The sequence below is a fragment of the Sinocyclocheilus anshuiensis genome, unplaced genomic scaffold, assembly GCF_001515605.1.
Source record: "Sinocyclocheilus anshuiensis isolate Anshui unplaced genomic scaffold, SAMN03320099.WGS_v1.1 scaffold886, whole genome shotgun sequence".
Lineage (NCBI taxonomy): Eukaryota > Metazoa > Chordata > Actinopteri > Cypriniformes > Cyprinidae > Sinocyclocheilus > Sinocyclocheilus anshuiensis.
In genome coordinates, this window is record NW_015536542.1 from 635,847 (window position 1) to 661,919 (window position 26,073).

At 37.8% G+C, this 26,073-nt stretch overlaps 1 protein-coding gene and 1 pseudogene across 1 annotated transcript; one reads left to right on the top strand and one right to left on the bottom strand.

Moving 5' to 3' along the window:
- Positions 1-10,884, top strand: part of LOC107697774 (retinal-specific ATP-binding cassette transporter-like) — a 39,848-nt pseudogene extending 28,964 nt beyond the window's left edge.
- LOC107697782 (very-long-chain enoyl-CoA reductase-like) lies at positions 10,769-18,471 on the bottom strand. The gene is made up of 13 exons (XM_016498643.1): positions 18,395-18,471; positions 16,407-16,457; positions 16,262-16,313; positions 14,232-14,276; positions 13,435-13,538; positions 13,248-13,363; positions 13,032-13,137; positions 12,744-12,816; positions 12,621-12,664; positions 12,430-12,487; positions 12,260-12,348; positions 12,132-12,166; positions 10,769-11,922 (listed from the first exon to the last, which is right to left on the bottom strand). Exons 1-13 carry the CDS (start codon positions 18,416-18,418, stop codon positions 11,769-11,771), a joined length of 951 nt encoding a protein of 316 aa, XP_016354129.1. The 5' UTR covers positions 18,419-18,471; the 3' UTR covers positions 10,769-11,768.
- Positions 18,472-26,073: the final 7,602 nt, after the last annotated feature.

The following is a 26,073-nucleotide window of genomic DNA, read 5'->3' on the forward strand; positions in this document are numbered from 1 at the left end:
CCAATTTGGACATTTTCACTTAGGGGTGTACTCACTTTTGTGGCCAGCGGTTTAGACATTAATGGCTGTGTGTTGCGTTATTTTGAGGGGACAGCAAATTTACACTGTTATACAAGCTGTACACTGTAGCATTGTAACATTGTCAACATTGTAGCAAAGTGTCATTTCTTCAGTGTTGTCACAAGATATAATAAAATATTTACAAAAATGTGAGGGGTGTACTCACTTTTGTGAGATACTGTATATACACCCATATTAGTTGACCAAAACATTTTAAAAATAATAGTGAAAATAATTTGGATCTATATTTTGACTGTGTTGATCTTGTGTGCAGATACAGACCGGTCGGTGTATGCTAATGGCCAGTCTAACTCTGGAGGTTCAACCAGCAAAGATGGCAGAGGATCCTATCAGTTGAAGGGAATCTTTCTGGTCTTGAAACAGTTTTTTGCTCTTCTCATTAAGAGGTTCCATCACACCACACGATCCGGCAAAGACTTCCTCGCCCAGGTCAGAATAACAGTATTGCTTTGGAAACTTGTTGCTTTTGTAGCGCCAGTAATGAAGTCCATAGGATTTGGTTGAAAAATGAGAGTTTTAATGGTGCCTGCTGATATTCTCTTCCTCAGATTGTGTTGCCTGCTAGTTTCGTCCTTGTTTCTCTGATGTTTACGCTGATTGTTCCTCCATTCGGCGAATACCCCAGTCTTACTCTAAGCCCATGGATGTACGGCCGACAGTTCACCTTCTTTAGGTACAGTATATTTACATTGGAACAGAATTGGCTATTTACTGAATAGTTAACTACGCAGTTAAAACAGTCTTTTTATGTCTATTTTTTCCAGCAATGAACAGATGCAAAGCCCAGATATGAGGTATTTTGGCGAGGTTCTTCTAAACAGACCTGGATTTGGGACTCGCTGTATGGTGGATGAACCTCTAGAGTACGTGCACATGCATTCTTATGAGATACATGAATCTCCAGAGGTGTTTGTCCTGCTTACCATGTCCATTCTTGCTTCCCACAGAGACTATCCGTGTAATAACATAACCACAGAGTGGGAGATGCCCCTTGTGAACCCAGCACTCATTGAGATGCTGGGTAACCCAGAATGGACGGACATTAGTCCGTCTCCCAGCTGCCAGTGCAGCACGCCCAACAAACTCACCATGTTACCTGTGTGTCCAGAAGGTGCTGGAGGTCTTCCTCCTCCCCAGGTGTGTCTCTCAGTTAAAGATACAACTATATAAAGTCTTTAAAATGATGTATAGTGATATAGTGTCGCCTGCATTTCAGAGGATTCAATCCACTGGTGACATGTTGATGGATCTGACTGGCAGGAACATCTCTGATTATTTGGTGAAGACCTACCCAAACTTAATACGGACAAGGTATTATGGCGCATTTGCGACTAATCATTCATTAACTTGCTCTCATGTTTCCAGGAATTCATCTTGTTTGTGTTTTTGTTGTACAGCTTGAAGAGCAAGTACTGGGTGAATGAACAAAGGTATGGGTGACTTGAACACGAAGTAAAAAATACAATGACTCCCTCTTGTGGACACTTAGAGAACACATCGATGCATTCTGTGATCTAAATAATGTGGAAGAATGACAGTCTCTTTTCTTCAGGTATGGTGGTATTTCTGTTGGAGGGCGACTTCCTGTTCTCGATGTGGATCCTAAAACCATCCAGAATGCAGCTGCTCAGTTAGGACGTCTGCTTAATGTTACAGGGGTAAATGTTCGGATTGTTTTCATTGCGAATTGATGTAATCGAAGCAAAGTAATGAATGAAAATTGCTTTTAGTTTTTCTAATATAATTAAAAGATAAAAATTGTTGTAACTTAACTGTTGTGATCATTTACAGGGAAGATACTCAAAGCTTACTCTGCAGGAGTTTGGGACTTTCTTGAGATATATGGAAACTGAAAACAATGTCAAGGTGAGATTTCTTTCGGCTTCACTTTCTGTCACAGTTTACTGAGCTTGGCTCGTCCCATTCAAGATAAATAACCCATTTGTTATCTCCTCTAGGTGTGGTTCAATAACAAAGGCTGGCACGCTATGGTGGCCTTCATGAACGTGGCAAATAACGGCATCCTTCGAGCCAACCTGCCTCCTGGAGCCGATTTAAATGAGTATGGCATCACAGCCATCAATCATCCACTAAACCTGACCAAGGAACAGCTGTCGGAGGTCACAGTGTGAGTGTAATCCTGACAGTACTTCACACAGTTGTTTTACTTCAGTCATTTAAATCAGTCTCAGTAGAGCTTTTTATGCATGTGAAATATCTTTATTGTTCACTCATTCATTCTCTCAGACTGAGCACCTCAGTGGATGCAGTGGTCGCTATCTGTGTGATTTTCGCCATGTCCTTCGTACCTGCCAGTTTTGTGCTGTATCTGATCCAGGAGAGAGTGACACAGGCCAAACACCTGCAGTTTGTGAGTGGGGTCAGCCCTCTGGTGTACTGGATTGCTAACTTCTTTTGGGACATGGTTAGTATCCTACAATTACATTTTTACTAATTTTTTATTATTAGTATATTTCTATATTTGCTAGAAATATTTACATTTTTATTAAATGTTATGTTATGTACCATTTCTTTTGTTTTTATTATAAAAACAATTTAATAGTTTTATTTATTTATTTATTTATTAAAAAAAAATAAAAAATACTGGCCCCACAACAAAAACGGTTTTTAATTTTTAGCAGTTTGCCCTAAATATTTAGATTTCTCATTAAATATTATGTTCTTTACCATTTCTTTTGTTCATTAAATTAAATTGTTTTTATTTAGATTCTTTTTTTTTCTTTACACAATGAAAATATGCAACAAGCTGGAAATTATACATCTATAAATGTCATGCCATAAATTTATGAACACACTATGCTAAAAAATGACATACGATGCAAAACATTATTGATTGGCTTATAGTTTTTTTTTAGACTATCACAAATCATTTTTGCACTTTCAACAAAACCTATGTTAGCCAGCTAGAAAACATAATCTCTTAAAGTAATAATAATAATCATAAATTAAATACTGATAAACCAGAAGCATGTTATTTTGACCAGTAAGTGCCTTTATAGTGTATAATAAATATACAATAAGTATACAAGTGTGTTTATTCCATAGCATTGTCTTATGTTCTCTGGAATGGTCTGTTAATTCAGTTTTGCTGTTGTCCTGTCATTTCAGATAAACTATGCTGTCAGTGCAGCGATGGTTGTGGGGATTTTTATTGCATTTGACAAAAAATGCTACACCTCACCTGGCAACTTGCAAGCCCTGATAGCTCTGCTGATGCTTTATGGGTAATGGAAAAATGCGTCATCTTTCATTGATCCTTTTACATTTCTTTTGGCAGAACAGCATTTCAAGGTGTTATTAGATATGTGGGTCAAAATCTAAAAGTACTCTGTTTAAAAAGTCACGCTCAGTAGCTGTAGCAGTACATATCGGCCTGAGAGATGAAGGGTCATAAGTAGACCCCACTGAAAGGTTTGAATATTTTAACATATTCTAATCAGTCTTTTTTCTTGTGAAATAGTTGGTCGGTGACTCCCATGATGTATCCGATGTCTTATGTATTTAACGTGCCCAGCACAGCGTACGTCTCTCTGTCCTGCATCAACCTCTTCATTGGCATCAACAGCAGTGCCATCACGTTCATATTAGACCTGTTTGACAGTACAGAGGTAAAACATCCCAGCCTTCAATTTATTGTAGTGTACATTTTTCCACTAATCCCAATTTCCACTAATATCATAATTCGAATTTAAATAATGTACTAAATGCATTAGTCATTTAGGCCAAAAGTTCAAGACAATTCATCCTCCATCTGTCTCTACTCTCGCAGGCTCTGTATAAGTGTAACCAGGTGCTGAAGAAAGCTCTACTTGTCTTTCCTCACTTTTGTTTGGGACGCGGGCTCATTGACATGGCAATGAACCAGGCTGTGATGGACGTGTATGCACGCTTTGGTGAGTCCTGCTCCTGTTCCAACCTCGCATTTCAATCGGTCGTATTGAGGCTGTTGCGACCAACCCTAACCTGGCCCCTGGCAAGGTTTGGACCCAGTGATCTGGCCTCCATAAAAGTCACTGAGCTTTAATCTATATGTCAACATGATGGAAATATAACACCTTACATTTGTCACCTGTATCTTCATAGGAGATTCACATTGCATCTGATGGCAATTCAAAGCAACAATTATTTTTGATAACCAAATGGATCAGACTCAGGCTTAAACTGATCTTCAAAACTGCTCAAATTCTACTAGGACTAACTTGAGATGTCTCTTTAACTAACTAGATACTTCTCTAAGATATTGGAAGGGCTATAAAACAAGCTTATTTTTTTGTCTATCATGAAAAGAAAAGCACCAGAAAAGCAGAAACTTGGGGACTTGGGAGAGACTTGCATAGCTATACATTAGCAACCACCCAGAACACCCTAGAAGCCACCCAAAATACCCTAGGAACACACTGGCAACCACCCAGAACAAAGAGGAAACTGTTTGCACACCCTAGCAGCCAGCCAGAGTACCATAGAAACCGCTTGGCAACAGCCTAATAACCACCCAGAATACCCTATCAACACCCTAGCAACAACCCAGAACACTCTAACATTGCAAAGCAACACACTAGCAACTGTCCAGAACAGCAACTATATAGCAATGCCCTAGTAACCGCTCAGAGCACAATAGAAACTGCTTGGAAACGTACTAACAACCACTCAGAATACCCTAGCAACACCTAGGCAACCACAAAGAACACTCTCACAACCATATAGCACCTCACTAGCAACTACCTAGAACATCCTAGAAACTACAAAGCAACATTTTAGCAATCACCCATAACACCCTAAAACCCAACACCCTAGCAACAACCTGGCAACTATGCAGAACATCCTAGAAAATGCTTGGCAACACCCAAACAATCACCCAGAATACCCTAGCAACACCCTGGCAACCATGCTGAACACTCTAGCGTCCACGGCAAAGGACTAACAACCACATAGAAAACCCTAGCAATAGCAATGCCATAGCAACCACCCAGAATACCCTAGCAACCACCCAGGGCACCCTACCAACCATGTAAGAATGCAACTGCACATAACTGCATAGCTATATAGTTTATATAATTTATAGTTGGTTCTAAAAATGTAAATGTTGGTGAAACTTCTTGTGAGGTTCATATACATCTAATGTGCGTCTCAGGTGAGGACTTCAGTTCGGATCCCTTCAGCTGGGACTTTGTGGGAAAGAATGTGACATTCATGGCGATAGAGGGGTTTGTCTATTTCATCCTGAATGTTCTGATACAGTACAGATTCTTCCTGGACCACTGGTAAGAAGAAATACATTCAAAAGAGTCACTCCAGTAGAAATGTTGCATCCCCATATACAGATATGCTGTCTCTTTCTACAGGATGTCAGATTTGAAGAAGCCGCCAGTAACTAATGAAGATGTGGATGTGGCCAAAGAGAGAGAGAGGATTTACAAAGGAGGAAGCTCTAGCGACATCCTTCAGATAAAAGACTTATCAAAGGCAAGTCTGTCCACTTTGTGCTGGTGCACGATGGTTAATGTTTCACATAATAGAGATCATGAGTGAGTTTTTCCTCTCTATAGACGTATACTGGAACGATCAGGCCAGCGGTTGACAGGATATGTGTAGGAGTGTCACCAGGACAGGTAATCAATGGAGACATTTGGTCTTTGTATTAAGAGCACCATGAGCTTTGACTTCAGCAACCTTCTGACTTCTGAGCTTTGTGTGAACTCTTTTCTCCTTCCACAGTGCTTTGGACTTTTGGGTGTGAATGGTGCTGGGAAAACTACCACATTCAAAATGCTGACAGGAGACATAGATGTCACTTCAGGGGAAGCTGTTGTGACTGGTTACAGGTTTGTTTTGCTAACACAACACTGTTAAGGTTATGATAGATCTTTAGCAGGGTTGGGAGGGTTACTTTTAAAATGTATTCCGTTTCAGTTACAAATTACTTCATCAAAAAAGTATTCAGTAACGTAATCCAAGTACTACAATATAAAAGTAATGTAATCTGATTACTTTTGGATTACTTCAAGTTACATATGTAAATAAGTTATAAGTAATAGTAAGTAAGTAATAGTTAAGCCTGCATTTCAGCCCGGGCTCGACGGTGTTTAGTGTCCAGCAGCAGAGCACAGCTGAAGAGTTCTGCGTTCAAATGCACGCAATAGGCTAAAGCTTGCCGCAAAGCCCCAGCAAAAGTAATTACCATGAATGTGTCAGGGGGAAATAGTAAGGAGATATTTGAATTATTTACTAATAAACTAGTGTTTTCTGAGTCGGTGTTGCAAGGATGAAGTTGTCGATCCTGACTCGCCATCTCCACATTAGCTAACATATCTCAGTTAGCTTCTCTCTAAAGATGCCTTTAGAGAGAAGTGCATCTTTACGGATTATGATTATGATTATAATGAAAGAGTTTTTGTTTTCGATTTGTTTTATTTCGTTAAGTAGTAATTTAAAGTTTTCTATAGATATATTTTTCATGTCTGTGAGGCATCTATTCGCTGAGTTTCGGTTCATTTTTGTGAAGCGCTCCTGTTCAAGACGAGATGGCAGAAAGCGCATCATGTTTGTTTTCTCTATTTTATAAAAGCACAACGTTTTGTTGATATTGTGAGTGCACACAAATAAAAGTAGACCCTTTACAGTTCAGAATGATGTATTACTCTTACTTTTATGAGCAAAAATGACGGCGTATCCACTGAAAAAAATGCAAGCGATCGCGCTGGCGCCTCCATGTCCTGCAAAGCGCGCTTTAGCTTCCACTCTCCGCACAAACTATTGGATATAGGCCTAGTGCACATTTATCTAGGTTTAACGTTTAAACATTGTTATATCCTTGAACTGTTTTATATCTATAGATTTTATTTTAGGCAAGTCGTGATGATTTGAGAAGGCTAACATAGGCTATGAGCAGCTCACTGTCTGCCTTTCGTTACTTTAAAAAACAAAAACGTATATTTAACGAACAAAAAATGATCCAAACTTTTTTTTCTAAATTAACAAAGAAACAAAATATAATCACTTCGCCATTACATACAAAACTGAACTATTTTAATAGCTGAAACGGTAGTATAAGCTGTTTTGGGAGAAGGGAAAAAAAAGATGGGCTCGGGCCGGAAATTCTGATAAGCTGTTGGACACGGGCCGGGCTAGGGCCTATATTTGAGGCCCGTGCAGGGCTCTACAAGGAACTATGATGAAGCAGCGCTAAATATATAGCGTGATGTCAAATTACTCATTTATTTAATTTTAAATTAAACAAATGTAATCCTGATAGCATTCCCACTTTTTACAAAATGTAACTGTAATCTGAATACTTTGTTTTTTGATGTAACTGTAACGGATTACAGTTACTAGATTTTTGTATCCTGATTACGTAACGCCGTTACATGTATTCCGTTACTCCCCAACCCTGATCTTTAGTGAAGATTCTCTCCTCAGCGGGTGTTTTCTATCTTGGTAATTCGCACAGACAGCAGTGCTAGCTACTCAGTTAGCTATCTGGCTAACAAACATTTTATCTAATTAGGTAGAACTGAAGAATTTGCACTGTGGTGCTTTTTGGTTCAACCAATAGAGTGCAACAGCGCCCGTTGACTTTTTCAGTGGTCTTGGTTCCGGAAGTATTTTTCGATTCATTTTTTTCTAACATGGGGATTTTGAAAAGGTCTTTGTTTAAAAGTTATAAGACATGAACCAAACTAACCAGCTCCAAGGTGAATCCCAACATTAAAAACGTTGAATTGCAGCAAAAAATACTTGGAATTCAGACAAAGTAGTTTGAAAGCATAAGGAAACTGAGTCTACATCATTCGCAGAGATTCATGGGAGTGGGTGGGCGATACAGAGGTTTGTTAGCTTTGATTCAATGATTGGTGGAGATTTCTCTGCTAAATCATGGGTGTAGTTTTTCACCAATTCAGATGTTAGACACAATTACTTAAAAAAAAAAAAAAAGTTGAAATAATGCAGGATGATGGCTTCATGCATATACCATCAATTAGGTAGCAACGTAGTCTTTACAAATCAATCCCACTAAGGAGAAAATTAATGTGCTTTTTACTTCCTGATCACAACTGTTGCACTTTATAGTTTGAGTTTGGGGTGAGACTACCTGTTTGATTGGACTTTGTCCAGAGTGGGTGGGGTTAAAGGGGCAGGAAGACTGTTCAGCAAACTGTTTGACACAATTGTTATTTTTACCCTAGCAACCACCTAGAAGACCCTAGCAACTGCATAGCAACACACTAACCACTCATTACTCCCTAGCAACTGCACATAAACACCATAGCAACACCCAGTAGGAATTTGTATGAGGAAACCATTGTCATTTTTACTATTTTGTTTGGTATTGCTAGTGATGTAGCAAATTTCACACTTTATACTAATTTTGATTTCAACACATTTTGATTTTGTCATTAACTTGGTTGATTTCTTGTGATGCTCCAGCATTCTTACCAACATTTTGGATGTGCACCAGAACATGGGCTACTGCCCTCAGTTTGATGCCATAGATGATCTTCTAACAGGAAGAGAACATCTGCACTTATACGCTCGGCTCAGAGTAGTCCCGGAATCCGAGATCAGCAGAGTGAGACCATATTCCACTTTCGTATCTCTTCTTATTTCTTTCTCTCTGAGGATTTCTGACAGAGACCTCTATCTCTCTTTGATGCAGGTGGCTGAATGGGGAATTCAGAAACTGGGTTTATTTGAGTATGCAGGCTACACTGCCGGCACATACAGTGGTGGAAACAAGCGTAAACTCTCAACAGCTATTGCAATGATTGGCTATCCAGCTCTTCTGCTCCTAGTAAGGTCCTGTCTGTGCGATTTATCTCAGAATAAGATAAGGATTGTTACTAGCATGTTTTTTTCCCCTGTGCCAGGATGAGCCAACCACAGGAATGGATCCTCACTCTCGGAGGTTCCTCTGGAACTCCATCATGAGTGTGATTCAGGGTGGCAGGGCAGTGGTCCTTACATCACACAGGCAAGAACACGTCAAAACACGTGAATTTTTATATACCGCTAATTATAAATACTATATACTAACCTATGGAAGCCTGTTTCAGCCACATAATAAAACAATAAGGTAATTTTGACATTTTTATCTTACAATTCAGATTTTTTTTCAAAGAATTCTGAGAAAAAAGTCAGAATTGGAAGATATAAACCCAGAATTGTAACTTCGCAGTTCCGACTTTTTCATCTGAATTCAATCTGAGTTTAAATCTGGCGGGGTTTTTTTTGTTTCCACCACAAAATAAAAAGATAATTGTGACTTTTTATCTCACAATTCTGACTTTTTTTCTGACGAAAAAGTGAGAAATTGTGAGATATATTGTCAGAATTGTGACAAAGTCTGAATTGTGAGATAAATTCACAATTACCTTTTTAATTAGTTTTTCCTGTGGCAGAAACTGGCTTCCATACTAACCTACATCTTAACCTTAGGTGAAAAACGTTTTTTTTTTTTTCACTTTTAGAAAAAAGTTTTTTTGTCAACTCGTTTCTATAGGTACAAATTTGGATATATTTACTTGATATGTGACCCTGGACCACAAAACCAGTCTTAAGTGTCAATTTTTCGAAATTGAGATTCATACATCATATGACAAGTGTCTTGGCACAATCCAGCACCTCAAATACAAGTAAAATCACAAATTTTCACTAATGTTCACATAAAAATTTCGATTTTCCATAGTGCAAAATATTTTGTATTTGCATATCTATTCTCTGAACATCTCTTGTATGTTTTCCCTGCAGATTTGGTGATGGATATGTGGTCACCATGAAAATCAGAGCAGCCAAAGCCAGCACTGTACCAGATCTGAATCCGGCCGAAGCGTTTATGGAGAGCACATTTCCAGGCTGCATTCAGAGGGAGAAACACTATAATACTCTACAGTATGAGATCGCTTCTTCCTCCCTGGCCAAAATCTTCCAGCTAGTCTTGGCCAACAAAGAAATGCTGAATATCGAAGATTACTCAGTGTCCCAGACAACACTGGACCAGGTATTTCATATGACCCTGCTGGCCTAGATCAACCTGTACCATTTAGATTTTCAAATATTTGTCAGTATCTCCTTATGCGATACATTTAAGCTTGGAAAATGTATGACTCCCTTAGTCCAAAACAGGGAGAACTATTATAGGTATAGCAGTATTTTTGATGGTGCTGTCCTCCTTCTGGGACATGATATCCCAAACTAGACAAGCACAGAATACAACAGTCCAGTTCAGGGTCAGATTGCCACAAGCATCCATCCGTCTTGTGAATGCCACCATTTGTTTCCAAGCCTGCATGTGACAAATGCACTGGAACGAGGGCAATTTGGCTCTTTATGTAGTCGCACTCTCTTTGTTTCACTCCCTGTAGGTGTTTGTGAATTTCGCAAAGCAGCAATCCGGAGAAGATGATGCCATTGTGTTGCACCCAAGGGCAGCCGGTGCCCGGCGGGACATGAGAGTCTTTCCAGTGAAAACGAAAGCCTGAAATCTTCACTGAAGAGGGTCATTTGAGCAGGTCAATTGGAGTCATCTGGCAGGGCACACAAAAGAGTCATAAAAGAAGAGGAGATGATTTTTTTTCTTCTTTACCAAACACTCAGTTTGAGACTTCTGAGCATTTACGCAGTAACGGCTTTGCACACCTTCTTTGCTTGGCCTTTTTTTTTTTTTTTTTTTATAGAAATGCAACCAAACCACAACAAAATACAGATGGAACTGGACTAAGTTAGTCTTATGAATACTGTAGCACTTTATTATGTCAATGTCACTTTTATACAAAGAATTTGGTTTTAGAAACAAATCAAATGATGCAATAGATTTTATTGCAAAGGCTATTGCTATTGAAATGCACATTGCATTGTGATGCATTGCAAGTTAAGGCTTTAATAATTCTTGCCAAGTTACAAAAGTGTAGCATACAAACAAGTGTTGTAATTAAACCAAATGTTGAATGTTCAGTTTTGTAATTTGTTGACTAGAAATAGCTGGTAGCAAGGAATTGTACAAAGTTAATTTTGGTTTTTCTTTCTTTATTTCTTTCTTTCAAAAATACCCCAAAATAATACTATTAAAAATGTTATTGCTCACCGACCACTTTGACAAGAGTGAATGCAATAACATTACCATCAGCAATACAGTCTGGAAATATTTATTAAATAGTATCACTCGAGATTGGTATTTTATAACCATCTGAACCAGTTAATGAGATTTCAGGTAAAACAAATTATTTTTATTTGACCCCAAAAGTTCAGTATTTTCATATAAATATTGTTTTTAATAAATATTGTAGCTAATTAGTGTAACTCCCTCTGTTTAAGAAAAAATCTTTTCTTTCATGCTGAAGTAGTTGGTTTACAGAGGTAGAGTACTGTATTTTGCACATGGATAGTTGTGGAAATTATTTAACCAACAATAATATGTTGCGTCAACACAAATTCTTACAAATCTGCTTATTTAAAATCCCAAGTGGCATACCATTATAAATACAACAATGTTCGACATCATCTTGCATGATAACCGTCAGATATTGTTGAAAAGCGGATTTAACTTCATAATACTTTCCAGAGGGTGCCATAAATCAGCTTCATTTACATGCAGCTGTTCAGATGTGTCCTAGTTCTCTCAGCTGAAATCATAATGTCTCTGGATTTTGACCTGAAGTTGGTTTATATAAATGTCAAAGGATGAAAGGGAGGATTGGCATGCGGAGGTTTGGGTAGTCCTTAAACTCCCGGGTGTAAGTTTTGTGTTTTCCTTTGGCCCAGATGGTCATTTGAATAAAACCTACAAATGTGAAGAGAGCCACTGCAAAAAACAAAACAAAAAAAAACCTTTTTTTTAAATAAATCAGATATTGTACATTTACATTTTTCTATAATAATAGTAATATATATTTTTATTTATAACAAAATATCAAAAACGTAACGTAAAAACTAACATGAATTCATATATATTTATAAATAATATATATTTTTGAAACTCATTTTATATATATATATATATATATATATATATATATATATATATATAATATTGTAACTGGGTCATGATGGACAGGCCCGCCCAAGCACCCACCTGATGAAAAATGTAAGCAAAGAGGTGATTGACCGGTCGGAGGTGGCAGAGGTAGTGTTATATATTTGATTATGACAATGGTGCTGCTGTTACCTCATATGTGTAGTTGGGACATGAAACAAAGAAGAAAAGCCACGTAAAAGGGTTTTTAGATGGATTTGGGAACCTGCAACATTTTGCACCTTTAAACAACAAAAAATGGGGTCATACGCAAGTATCCTGATCTACAGTAATGCCATAGAAATTTGACATAATACACCCACCTTCACATTTTAAACTGTTTAGTGACCAGTGGATGGAAAAATTACCTGCCTCACATAACTGGAAAACAAACAATCTATCTTTAATACAGAATGTGGCCCAAACATAATAGGTTATATTAGATTTTTAGTGGTACCAGATTTTTGATACTATTGTAACCTATAGTGTTTATTAAACCAGAAACATCACATACCACAAAGATAATTAGTGCATAGTTGACCTGCGTCTCTCCATATGCTGTAAAACATAAAAACAAGTTTAATTAATAATCAAATTGAAGTGATTATTAAAAAGATTTGTCTCCGCTGGTACTCACATGGTGGTGTGTAGAGAGGATGGTTGATGTAGTATGCTAACCATGCTGCAAAACCCCAATAATACGCACAATTCTGTGAATTCAGAGAATTAGCTTCAGCTTTGAGGATTCAACACTTGCAGTTTTCCTAATCATAATAGTATTGTTCAGTTTGTCACATTTCTCAGAAAATAACTAAACTGATATTAAATTATTGTTTTACTGTATTCCTGAAGTAGGCAAATTACTTTTCGGGTTAATTTTCAATTGACACAGTAGAAAACCAGTCCAGTGAGACCAAACACTCACCCTTACAATGGCTCTGAGAGGCATCGTGCCATTAGAAAACCGATGCACAAAGATTGTTTCAAATAGCCTCTTGATATAGTGGAAAGAGTGACAAGCACAAGCCAAACTGAAGAGAAAATACAAATTGTGTTATTTACTCACCCTCATGTCATTTGAAATCCATATGACTTTATTTCTTCCATGGAACAAAAAAGGTAATTTTTTTAAAGAATGTACTTGACCACATGATGAGAGCTGGAGGTGAAGGTGTATTTGTGGTTATAGATGTATGGGACGCGGAAATTGAAGAGGAGATATATCAGAAGGGGACCTATGTACTCCGCCAGAAAAACCTGCAGATCATTGATGTTTTTAAAGATTGTATGATGGATACTGTCAGAATTACATTTTGCAAATCACATACCATCGTCCATCCCAGTTGTGGGCCAAGGTCTTTGAAATACAAGGTCGCTGAGGTCCCGACAGGCAGATTCTGTAGCAGGTCATCATTTCTCAGTGCTTTTCCTTCTAAAAACCACAAATGCAGAACTAGATTTGTTATAGCTAGTGTTAAAGTTTTAGGTAAGCATAGGTTTGGGTTTGCATCAAAGCAGCTCTCGGCAGATAGCACTTATCTTGCTTTCTGAAACCTGAAAAATGCTGCCTTTAAAAGCGCTAGAGGTAGCAAGACATCAAGGCACATCTGAGAACATCCACAATGTTTGTGTAACATCCTGTCTTCATCTGGTTAGTTTTCAAAAGTAGCTTAGATGAATAATATCCCTCAATTCAGTGTGTGGGTTTAGCAATTGGTGGAAATGGAGCAGATGAAAGATTTTTTTATGATTCCATTTCTACCCAAGGAATAAACAAGTCCTTAAATATTTTCTTGGTTATCTCTAAAGAAACAGACCTCAGAAAAGCAAGGACTTATATTTTAGCTGTAACACTGAAACTGTCATGAAGAAACATCCAATTGTAACAGATTACAAAAAAGAAAAAAAGGACGGAGAATTGGTTCTGGTTGTTGGATTTTGAGATGTGGGAGTTGCACTCAAAAGTAGAGGCAGATCAACACAAGCTAGAAGGGGCGGGGTTTAAACAGACTAAGTGATTGGAGAAGTCCTGCATACGTCAGAGAGAAGTCAAACGTTTTCAAGGTCCAGTTATGACATTCTGAATGAGCAGTAGCACAATGTATTATGAGTTACTCATACTCACTGGGCTCCAGCCTCAGGGCTTGTCTAGCTGGATACCATTTGGGATCTGACAGTGAGAAAGAAAAATTATACAAATATTACATATTATGTATCAAATATTAAAGGGGTCATATGATGCTTTTTTAAATATCATTATTTTGTGTATTTGGTCTAACAGAATATGTCGACATGCTTTAATGTTCAAAAAACACATTATTTTTCAAATACTGTACATTATTGTAGGTCCTCTATGCCCCGCCTCTCTCAAACGCTTCGTTTTCTACAAAGTCCCTCCTTCCGACAAGCGCAGTCTGCTCTGATTGGCCAGCTGACCCAGTGCATTGTGATTGGCCGAACACCGCAAGCACTCGTCGGAAATGTAACACCCCTTACCATAATCGCAAGCGTCAGCTTTCAAAATAAATGTAAAGACGGGGCTGAAAGGGGAACAGAGTTGTGTGACAGACACAGTGATGAAGCTGGTATGTGTTTGCAGTACACAAGCCACAGTTAAGACAGCTGACTCCACTGTGATCTCTCTCTCTCTCTCTCTCTCTCTCTCTCTCTCTCCTAGTTTCACGAAACGGTCGTCCATAAAATGCATTGCTGTTCTGTTGTAAGTAATCTTAAAGATTCCTAAATGCATCTACTTTCGGAAGGCCAAATAAAGTGCTTTTGCTTTCGCCTAGAAACACACAGCGTCTCCCTGACATGGCTGCTTCAACACTAACTGTGGTTACTGAAACCACGCCTTCTTTCTTTGCGTGCACATTTGGGCGGCATTATGCAAATATTTCCACATAGTGAGGTAAATATGTGGGGGCGTGTTAGAACGAGGCGTTTTAGGGGGGCGTGGCAGAGCCTTAACTTTGATAAAGAATATCTCTTTGGTTTTGAGACTTTAGTCTTTGCAACTTCAGGGATCTTATCTATGCACAATCAGCTTGTAACACTCCAAAGAGAAAGGAAAACTTGAAATCGCATCATATGACCCCTTTAAGATCTACAACCCACTGTCATAAAAACAGACTGAGGATAAATTAAATGCTAAATTCAAGAATATAGACGTAACATTTGATAAACATTACATTTATTAATACCTGTTCCTCCTACATATTGTTCATTATTAGCTATGCGAGCTGTGGAATACTTGATTATGATTGGTCGCGGGATTCAGCAGTCAGAGATTTCCTCATATTAACCGTCACTCCATAGCAAGCTCGTCCACAGCTCGTCCAGGGAACTGCAGACCAATCAGGTACCGAATAGAATACTCCTTAAAAGTCCTTTAAGACAATCGCTAAGACCAATTTGTTCATGACTACTTTCAGGTTTCTCGTCTGACACTGCGAAAACTGTTTATGCAAACGCAACTGGCGCCATTTTGTGTCTAAGGTATCGATTTGACTGAAAATAACTTCAGCATTAATAGTACTATAGTATTGTTACAGTATTTATCTTGTTGCTAGGTCGAATGTTCTGTACACTATAAATGGACTATTTTAGCGGAAGCTTTACTATCTACCTTATTTTTCCCTTAAGAGCTGGCGCGGCCATTTGTAAATTGAATGTGTCTGGCTTCCATGTCATTCACGTCCAGCTATTTGTAGCTGTACAAAACAGCTAGTTTTTCTGCCTGATATTGCATACTAGTGGCTTACCATATTATTTTAATGTATAATTTTAAGTATGAACACACTGGTATGTAGTGCAAACAGTTTACATTTACTGCACGTTGTTATTCTTCTCATTATTTCCCTACAGCGGCTAATGAACCGGAAGTCTCGCACATTCACAAAAAATGGCTTAATTCCAAGTTAAAAAATAAGATGGATAGTATACCAGTAAAATTACACAACAATTTAAACTAAAATCAGTAGGCCTGTTTAATATCCATGCACTTGTTTATGAGTCATTCGTTCATTATTGCAATATTACACTTGACGGGCTGACCAGGACTCAGGCGCACATCAGCGGAGGAAAAATGTGACCAATATTTCATATTTGACTAGGTAAAATTACAATACAATGCCATTGTGGGGTAAAACTTACATGACTTGTGAAACAAACTCTTAATGTCACCTACGCTTGAATGGGGTTCAACCTGCATTAAAAACAAAATAAAACAATTGACCATTAAGTTTTGGCCGAGCGCAGCAGTACCTGTCATTGATTGTAAGAGGTAAAATCTGCGTACCTTGTCAAGAAAACAGAGCTGTTCTTTGGTTTTTGAGTCCAGTATTTCGACCTAGAAGATTAGAGTCATAAATTCAGCTGGGTCAATAGCTGCACAGCACAGACACTACAAAGCATACTTAGTTTTTAATTCAATCAACATAAATCAAGTTAATTTAGTGAAGGTCTGGCCTCAGGGTGAAGCTGCCCATCACTTCACCCAGAATTTTCTGCTTCAGAGATGCATCACAAAACTGACAACCGAGAAAGGCAATAAAATCTTATGCTGTTAACATAGGTTCATATTAATAGGAAATAAGTAGAGTTTAGGAATAATTTGCAACATGTTTCCCCTTGAGTGATCGCAAAAAACGTGCTGTGAGTGAACACCCAAAACTGTTTCATTCTGACACAGTTTTCCAAGTGTATCCGAGAAGCCCATGAGCACCTAATGAGGACGGCACAGTCGAGGCGCTGTTTATATTGATCAGAGCTTCTGTTTTGACAGCTCTGTCCCTGCTTAGCTCATTGTATTCACTTCATTAAATATCCCAAAAACAAACATTGAATCTCCACCATTGTCTGTTTCTGACCAGTCTGAGCTCTGAAATCCAAGGATGCATCTGTTTGCAGTACAGGGATCCTTTTAATCTTACTTAAAAGGCGTCAGCGTTGATCTACAGAGTACGCGCTGTGAGTTGGCTCTGCTGCAATCTGCCTTGAAAGCACTACATACTGTGGAGCTCAGCAGAGCTGTCAACCTGAAACTGCTTTTATGCTGGCTAGTGTGTAATACTCATCTAATGGACACACAGGATTAGCCTAATGCTCAACTTAAAGAAAGAATCCCAGTGGAATGGTTGAGGTTATTCTGCAGATGGGGATGTCTGGGATCATACTTGCGCACGTTGCACCTGATGCTGATCCACTTGTCTAAATTCAACAGGGAGTTTTCGAAACTCTTACACTTTTTATGCCAGATATTTGTTGAAAAGGCATCTATCTATTGCATATAATTTATATTTTAGATGTGTACATTTCTTATATAGTGATATATGTGACTTACTCATCGTTATATTAATTTATAAAGACTATGCAGTAAACCTGTCCTGCTTTCAATCAGGCAGAGTAATCAATAAAAGCACTCTCTGAATTTCTGAGTGCTATTGACAGGACGTCCTGCCTCTGCTATACCCATCCCCCCCCCAGTACTGTAAACACAGCGTTAATGATGAGGACTGTACCAGGCTCAAAACATAACTTAATTCTGTATCTACATTGAAAGATTTTGTTTTGTTTGAGGTTTTTCATTTCTTTCTTTCTTTGTTTACTTCTTACTCCAGTTCAGGACATTTGAATGTTTGATTTCTGAACATTTAATTTTGAAGTTGTTTAATGTTAGATTATATATAGTGTGTGTGTGTGTGTTAATCAATAGCACAGCAGTCTCTGGTGGTGTTACAGTAGGCAGTGGAAATGCCTGAGAGGGTCATTAATCCTCCACAGATGACAGGCCTGTCGGTTATGTGCTGAATTATATTTACTTGTTTATGTTCAGCAAGTGTAAAATTAAAGCAAACCGGCATACAGCAAATTTGCTCTTACAGTATGAAACCCAATTTGAGGAACTGACGATTGATTTTCAACAAACTTAAAAAATGCTTAAACTTAAATTGTTTTTATTTTGCTTAACATATAGCAACATAGCACTTTTACTGTCACTCATCTTTATGATTAGATCACGGATTTGTTCAAATTAAAATCTTGAATAAACCTAATGAGAACGCCTAACAACGGCCTGACAACTACCTACATGTTTTGAAATACATCTTCAAATTTGTCTCCAAAGTATAGCTCAGTAAACCCACACACAATGAAGGATCTCCTCTTTGCCTTTTGACTATGAGAATGAGGCTTTTTAGTCTTTTAACCCAATTCATTGCCCTCCACACCCACAGTTAAAAGTTTGTACAAAAACATGCAATCTTGTTAATTAACTTGATGCCTTACCTCAAAAAATATTGTTCTGCTCATTCCGGGGCCCTCGTCTGACGTAATGTAAGGTCCCCCAGAGTTGGTCAGGCTGCTCCGTCCTTTCCTGTGGTAATGCCAGTGTTAATTCTCCATTCTAACCCTCCTCCGTCACTCTTCATCTCCCCTCCCACACTCACCCCCTCCTACTGCCTCTGCTTTTTTCTGTCTTTTTCTTCCCTCTTTAATCTCTTGCCCTTTCTATCTGAAGAGAGCACATACGCTTCTAAAACCTGTCTTGGTCCACAATCTTATCCTAGATGTGTCTACAGGCCCTCAAATTGTGAATGGATGATTAAAGACTGTGCTTTAGATGAACACTTTTTAAAAATGTAAATAATAATGCTAAATGATGAAAGATACAAACATTTTATGAAAATAAAAAAATGGAAAATAAAATATAAATCAATCAGTCAGTTTGGAGCTCGTTCAAATGTAGATCAATACTTCAAGCCCTCCACTGTCCATTGGGCTAAAAATGGAAAACACCCTCAGGAGTGTGTTGTGATGTTCTGTCATCTTGAAATGAATGAGTGAAATGTATTCAGGGCAGTGTTTTGATCCCCTGTGTCATCTAAAGGGTTGTTACTGTGAATGACTGGGGAACAAAACATTCCTTTCCTTAATTTAAATCTAGTCTTTAATTTGAGATTAAGGAGCCATATTGGCAAGATTGTTAACATCAACATGCCACAGCATTTTGTGTCAGACATAGCAAGAAATATGACCTTCTTGAAATCAGATGGATATATAACTAAATCTAGATATTTGAAATTGTCGGTTGTCTGCTCATCAGTTCTAGTTTAAAAAGAGTATTCATATATGAGTATTTATGCAAGTCAGGATGTTTTGACTTTCAGGGTTAGATTTTTAAAATGAAATATTTAAATCCTTAAGTAGTAATCCCTAAGCTAAAAAGGTAAAAATGAACAAATAAGTAAAAAAAATGGAGTCTTCTCACAACACCCACTAAAAAGTCATATTAAACTTGATTAAAGTCTTAAGTATTTCACTAGATGGCCATTTCATATGAATTTGTACAATTTGATTTGTACAAAAATGAAAATGCATGCTTTTTAGAAAAAAAGAAAAAGAACGAAATCATGAGAGTCCATCCCTAAACCTAACCACCAGATCGTGTAAGCATGTCGTATAAAAACATAAGAATGAAATTCATACAAATTAGCCACCAATTTGGCAAAACATAAAAACCAAAGTTTTGGAACAATAAACTCTTCAATATATAAACAGCCAAAGCAGCTAAAAAAAGAGATGACATAAACTTTGCTGCATTTATTCCCAATTATTTCCACCTTTATCATGTGATACATTTCAGGTTTTACCAGTGCTTCACAGTTACAGCCTTTTCTGTCTTTGCTGTCAAGAGAGTCTAGTCACGTCAAGTGGCTTAGACATGGTGATTGAAGCTTGACTCTTTGTTCAAGTGTAGTGCAGAGGCAGAGGGCCCTTGGTCTCAGCCCAGCAAACTCTGAGTGCAAGGCATGTATTCAGAAAGCTTCCAGCACTTCAGAGAGATCACATATCTGCTGTGCTGACCACGTTCAGTGTCCATGACAGCATCTGCTGCCATTCTGAAGAAACTGCAACATCTGTGGATACTAACCATTGACAGACAGACAGTTAGGGAGATGAGAGACAGATAGATAGATTCATTTTTATTCATCAGGAGTCCTGGTGACATCTCTAAGATTGCCCTCAAGGTCAGATTAGCTCTCCTATCATGATGGGGATCCTCTATTTCTCATCTTTTTCACGTCTGTGGTTGCTCAGCCACACAGGCAAACCCCCCTCACAGAATTTCTGACCCAGCTGCTATTGAGCTGTGAAATTCAGATGAAGAGACTCTCTGAATTGCCAAAGGCACTCAGGCCACTTCAGTGAATGTGAACAGGAAGTCGGCTGACAAGAGAGTTCCTCTTCAGCATTCAAGGGCAAAATGAGCACACAAGTACAGCCCGGAGAGTGTTTATTTGATAAAGGGCTGTGTAACAACTGCACGAGTGTCTCACTGACAAATAGCGTGAAATATAAAGGTATTAGTGGATTTACTAGAAACAAGGGAGACGAGCAGGAAAAGATCTTTTATCACACTGTTTGATATTAAGAAGTGCTTATTAAGTTTGCCACTAGAGGGTGCTGTAATATTGTTAAAACATCTGTGATTGTTGACACCCGTCACCCATGGAGGAAATTAGAAAGTGGCCTTCTGAAGATATGGTGACCTAAGACATCTCTATATTACCTGGAGATATCAGTTCACATTTCTGATTTCAGTGTGAGTTTATGCTGCTGCATGACTAGTTTGTTTAATTTTGAATGCACACTAGATGCTCTAATTATATGGCATCTACCAACAGGGGCTAATTGGGTCATGCTAATCAGCCGACATCTGCATCTTAAATTATTATTAATATATATATTTTTTATACATTTTTGTAGCTTGTTATCTGCTTAGCATCTCAAAAAACATCTCAAGGCATTACCAAATTACCAGTTGCTCAGGTAAGGAATAAATTTTGATTTTAAATCTATCCTGATTATCTTAAATAATAGAAAGCTCAATCCTACAATGTAATAGTAAATTTAAAGCCTCTAATAATGGCACTTTTATGAAGATTAAATTTTAATTTGTGCATTTTCAATAATTAATTTCATCATTCTGATTAATGGATATATTGACATATAGAAAGACCATTTTCTCTGAGAGTTCAAGAAAAAGATTCAAATGTGCAGTCTGTTATATGCTTTTTCAGTACTTGCTATCTGTTTTGAGCATGTATTATGCTGGTGCTGCCTTCGGGTAATTTATGATATTTATGATGTATGATGGTGTTTGTTGTACCCCATGGCGTTGTTGCATTTCCATAAGCCTTCATGTTCTCTGCTATTCCTTTTAATTTTGGTGAGATGTCTGCCATCTCTTGCTCTGTTTTGATATCTGATAGGATTTCAATCTCGAGGCTTGTGAAGTGTCAGAGTTTTGTTTCACATCTCTCTAGTAATTTTGCCTGAACTCATACAGGCTTCATCCGAACTCACCAACACCTGTTCATTTGCTTCCCTCACCATCTGTCTGCTTTCCATTGTGAAGTTTAAGATGGCTCATTAGAGAAAATCCATACAGATCGGAGGTGCTGAGTGTTTCCTGGTATGTGCGTTTTGGCTACAGTGGATGGAGCGCTAAATGAAATTTTCATGGAGGGCCCGAAGAAGGCTAATTGCTGCCTCATCTTAATGTCACCTAGACCGACGTGAATAAAAAGAGCTGATATGGCATTAAAAGCAACCGTTGTGCTTCACGCCAGTTTTCCTTCGTCAGTACAAGGGACTTAACTTAATTTGTAAATTAATGTTATTGAGCTGGCACTGCAGGGAAATCCCTCTAGTGTTCCTCGTTTTTAGGGAGCTTTTTATTGGACTCATTTCATGTTCTCCTCCATTTCCAATAACAGGATTTTTTTTCCAACTGATTTATTTTCTTCTTTTGACTGAAAAAGAGTACTGTCATTAAAGGATTTAATTTTTTTGTATTTTTAGAGAGGATGTAAACATTCAACATCTTTCATCCCACAAAGTCATGCTAACATCTCCATCTGTGAGAGGCCGCAGGCTCTAAACCATCTAAACAATGGTACGTCTGTGTTTTCTAATACATAAGGACGTGCATCACAGACTGACCTCCTTTCTTTTATCTGGCTTTGTCTGACAAAAACCCCAAATTCTGGCAAGCTGAAAAGTCTTTTGCAACTTTATAAATCATTTGCCTCTTAACCGACGTTCTTATTTCAGTAACTTGCATCAGCCAGAATTCCGGTGATTTATTACTCAATTACTCTGCTCGCACACCTTGTGTTTAAACTCCTGAATTTTTCCCAATAATTTGCGTCTGTCTTTGCGGTTTCACATATGAGTGCTCACAGGCATTTGGTCCTTTTGTGAGCATGCTGAGCAATGGAAAAACCTGCGATCCTCTCTAGGCACCCCACCTTCTTCTGTGCACCTGCATTTGCATGCAAAGCGAGCAGTCGCGTGCTGCACTGAGGCACCCAACGCGGTGAAATGTGTAGAGCGCTGTTGGTGTTTTGGTGGTGATCAGATTTATTGCCAGAGGCGCCTGAGTCACAATACGATAAAACAGGGGTGGGTGACAGTTGGGGACACTGTGTGGCCATTAGCGTTTACGTGCAGGCAGATACCCCACACGATGAGGATGAAAAAATTGTGAGTCTAGTCAGCTGTACTCCTGTGTTGTAGCAAAAGCAAAGCCAGAAGGGCTCTAAAAGAGCTGCTGTAATGCACATCTGCAGTTAAGAGAGCCATCATATCTCTTTGGATCCGATTATCAAACTATGCTCTGTTAGTGAGCTCTCAAGCAATTTAGAATTAAAAACAAACCATAGATTCCTTACCATCAAAAATGATCCAGAGAGAGAACATGTTCAGTTAAATACTATATAAAATGCATGCAAAAAAGTTTTTTTTTTGGATAATGGGCAGTTATGGACTGCTATTTTGGCCAGAAGTGATGGTTTAAAGTTAAAAAGCCTTAATGATAGATTTGTTTCTTACAAACATGCAGCTTTTAATTGATGTTAATTGATGGATTGGAGTCGTGTGGATTACTTGTGGATTATTGTGATGTTTTTATCAACTGTTTGGACTCTCATTCTGACGGCACCCATTCACTATAGAGGATCCATTGGTGAGCAAGTGATGTAATGCTACATTTCTCCAAATCTATGAAGAATAACTAATCTACATCTTTGGACTGAGGGTGAGTAAATTTACAGCAAATTTACATTTTTGGCTGAACTATTCCTTAAACAAATAAAATTTAAATATATGCTACTATATTATCAACAGTTTTGTTGGTTTAAATCTTTTGCTACAAAATAATAGGCCTAAATGCAGACTCAAATAAATTGCTAATGACATTTTTATGTACAGTATATTAACTATACTCAATAATGTGCAAAACCAGGTTTTGCCACTTGAAGCTGAAGCCAGTGATCTGAGCACTCAAATGTGTGCATGCTTGATATTCTGTCTGCTGTTTACAAGCCTAGTTTCATTCATTCATTCATATTTTTGAATAGCGAGGGTTGAATGCATCATGTTCTATTTCTCTCTGTGGCCCATTTTCTGAGGCTCGGTCAGTCCCCACTCACTGTTTTATGATGAAGTCATTGCTTGTTCCAGCCTGGTCAACCATGACAGTCGAGCTCTTATTAACAGCGTGGCAGGATCCCTCAGTCAAAGCAAGAGAGACCTAGAGCTCCTTCACACCTGCTATGTCGGAGTACATCATTCCTCCTGGCATATTGAATGTCTGGATGGGCTCCAAACTCTCTCAGCTTGGTGGAGGTGGGGAACAGCCAGAGCTGTGTGCTGAATGAGATAGATATAAGCAAATAACCTCAGCTGAACTTAGCTATGCTAATTATTAGCAAGAGGAACGCCAAGGCTGAAAAACAATAGAATATCAATCTGCTTACTGGGTGATTGTTTACTGGCCCAAGTCTGCACAATCAAAGCTTGCAGTCTTTATTAAATAACACAATGAATTAGTCAGAAACTGTCTGATCAACCAGCATATTTAAAATATAAGCTAGCCAATTATGTTTAAGGTGTACTGTATTATCCAGACAGTGATGTAGAAGGTGACCAACATGTAGCCTGTAAATAACAAGAGATCTTTTCTTCCATATTGTGACATATATCCGAGTTAAGTGGATTATAAAAAAATAAATAAAATAAATATAAATAAATAAATAAAGTTAACATGCATGGATGAATTGATCACAATAAGATCAATAAGATGCATTTAGAAAATAAATTGGGTGAATTTCTATTTCATTTCGAAAGTGTACCTTTATGAATTAATTAAATTACGATTGAACAAATTAAATAAATAATAAATAAATAAATAAGAATTCAGAGGCAAAGATAGAGGGAGAGAATTAAGTGCATTTTAAATAATCATTATATGTATTTGTGTTAAAGTGTTTTATTTGTTTTATTTAGTTCAAATATGTGTTCCTTTTTTTGTTAAATTCTATTCATTTATATTTAAAATTTGTGTATTTTTCTTTTTTCAGATTTTTTAAAGTTTTAAGTTTAAGTTGTATTTTTTTATTTTTTTTATTTAATATTTCTTCTGTATGAAATTTTGTTCAAAAAGTATAGGCAATAATAAATCAAATGAATAATTAAATGAATGCAGGAAAAATGTATGTTCTGCAATATAGTATGGGAACAATATGACCTCACAGACACTTTGAGGCAAACACAGGCAAAGCAGGGCACTACATGAGAGTGATGGAGGACAGCCTGACAGCCTGAATCGTACTGAAGTGTTTTTATATTTGTGTTTCAAGAAAGACTTGCCTGTAGCTTTCGGTAAGCCTTCATCACCCTCTTACTGGCGGTTACCATGGCACTAGCGCGTTAGGTCAGGCCAGACCCACAGACCTTTCCTCTGAACACAGCAATCCCAAAGGACCATCTGATGAGGACTAAAATGACAAAAACAAAGCAGATGAACAGCTGGCCGCTGCCACTGCATTCCTTTTCATTGACCGCTTCTCTTTTGCTGCAGCAAAATAGACTTTAGATTAGGTTTATCTGCCATAGCAGGGAATGAACATCTAGTCCTTGAAATGCACCAGACTTTAAAAACATCTTATGTGATTAAGCATCTTTCATCTCTGCGGCCCATCTATCATGTCACAGGCTGTTTCTCTCGGTCGAGAAGCAAGATTACATGATGTTATTTACAAAGAAAGGCGTGCGTTGAACCATATGCTCTGTGACACATTCGCATGTTATTTTTCATTGTGGAACAAAAAGTTAATTCGTTTAAAGTCTGTGCATAGAGGGGAAAGTAATTACAGAGCCGAAGAACATTTTCCATGCCATACAGAATGTTCACTAATGAAAAAACAGGTGAGTGACTCTGGTAATTAATTTCCAAGGAGACTGAATCAACATATTGAAATTAGCGATCTTTTTTTGAAGTCCTTCCTTCTGCGGCACATTTATGATGATGCTTTATGGAATTGAATGGTCTTTTTTTATTTAACCTTTTAAAAAAAATTTTGTGTGTGTAATCTGATTACATCAGATTCCAAAAATGTAGTACTTGTAATTTGATTATATTACATTTTAAAATGCTCTAAAATAATCAGATTACAGTTACTTTTTTATAGATTACATACATATTTTTTTTCTGAGCGTGTATTTTTATTTTTTTCATATTTTGTATATTTTTTATATACCAACTGAATTAACTGAACTGTACTTCATCGGTATCTTTTTCAATTATGTCCAATTAAAAACAGTGGCTACTTTGACTGTACGATCCATGATCAGGCATGATACAGGCCAAACTTGCATTAACATGAATGTGTCTAGAGCATGCGCAAGTGACATTATTTTGTGCAAAGGGATGCCAACCCCTGCACTAGACGATGGCACCTGACAGATTGGCTCTTTTTGAGATGTAAACTGACCAACATACTGCATGTAAACGTGACCTTGGCCACCACATGTATGGTAACACTATGCAATGTAAACACATTCAATCAACAAACAACACAGTCCTTGCACAAACATGCATGTTCATCTCCCTCTGTTGG

Bases quoted from the DNA above. Each gene is read 5' to 3' on its own strand.
- LOC107697782 (XM_016498643.1), bottom strand. From the start codon at position 18,418: ATGAGCAGAACAATATTTTTTGAG. The intron at 16,458-18,394 runs GTAAGGCATCAA...CTAATCTTCTAG, and splicing joins GCAGAACAATATTTTTTGAG to GTCGAAATACTGGACTCAAA. The intron at 12,665-12,743 runs GTGAGTACCAGC...TATGTTTTACAG, and splicing joins TCCTCTCTACACACCACCAT to CATATGGAGAGACGCAGGTC.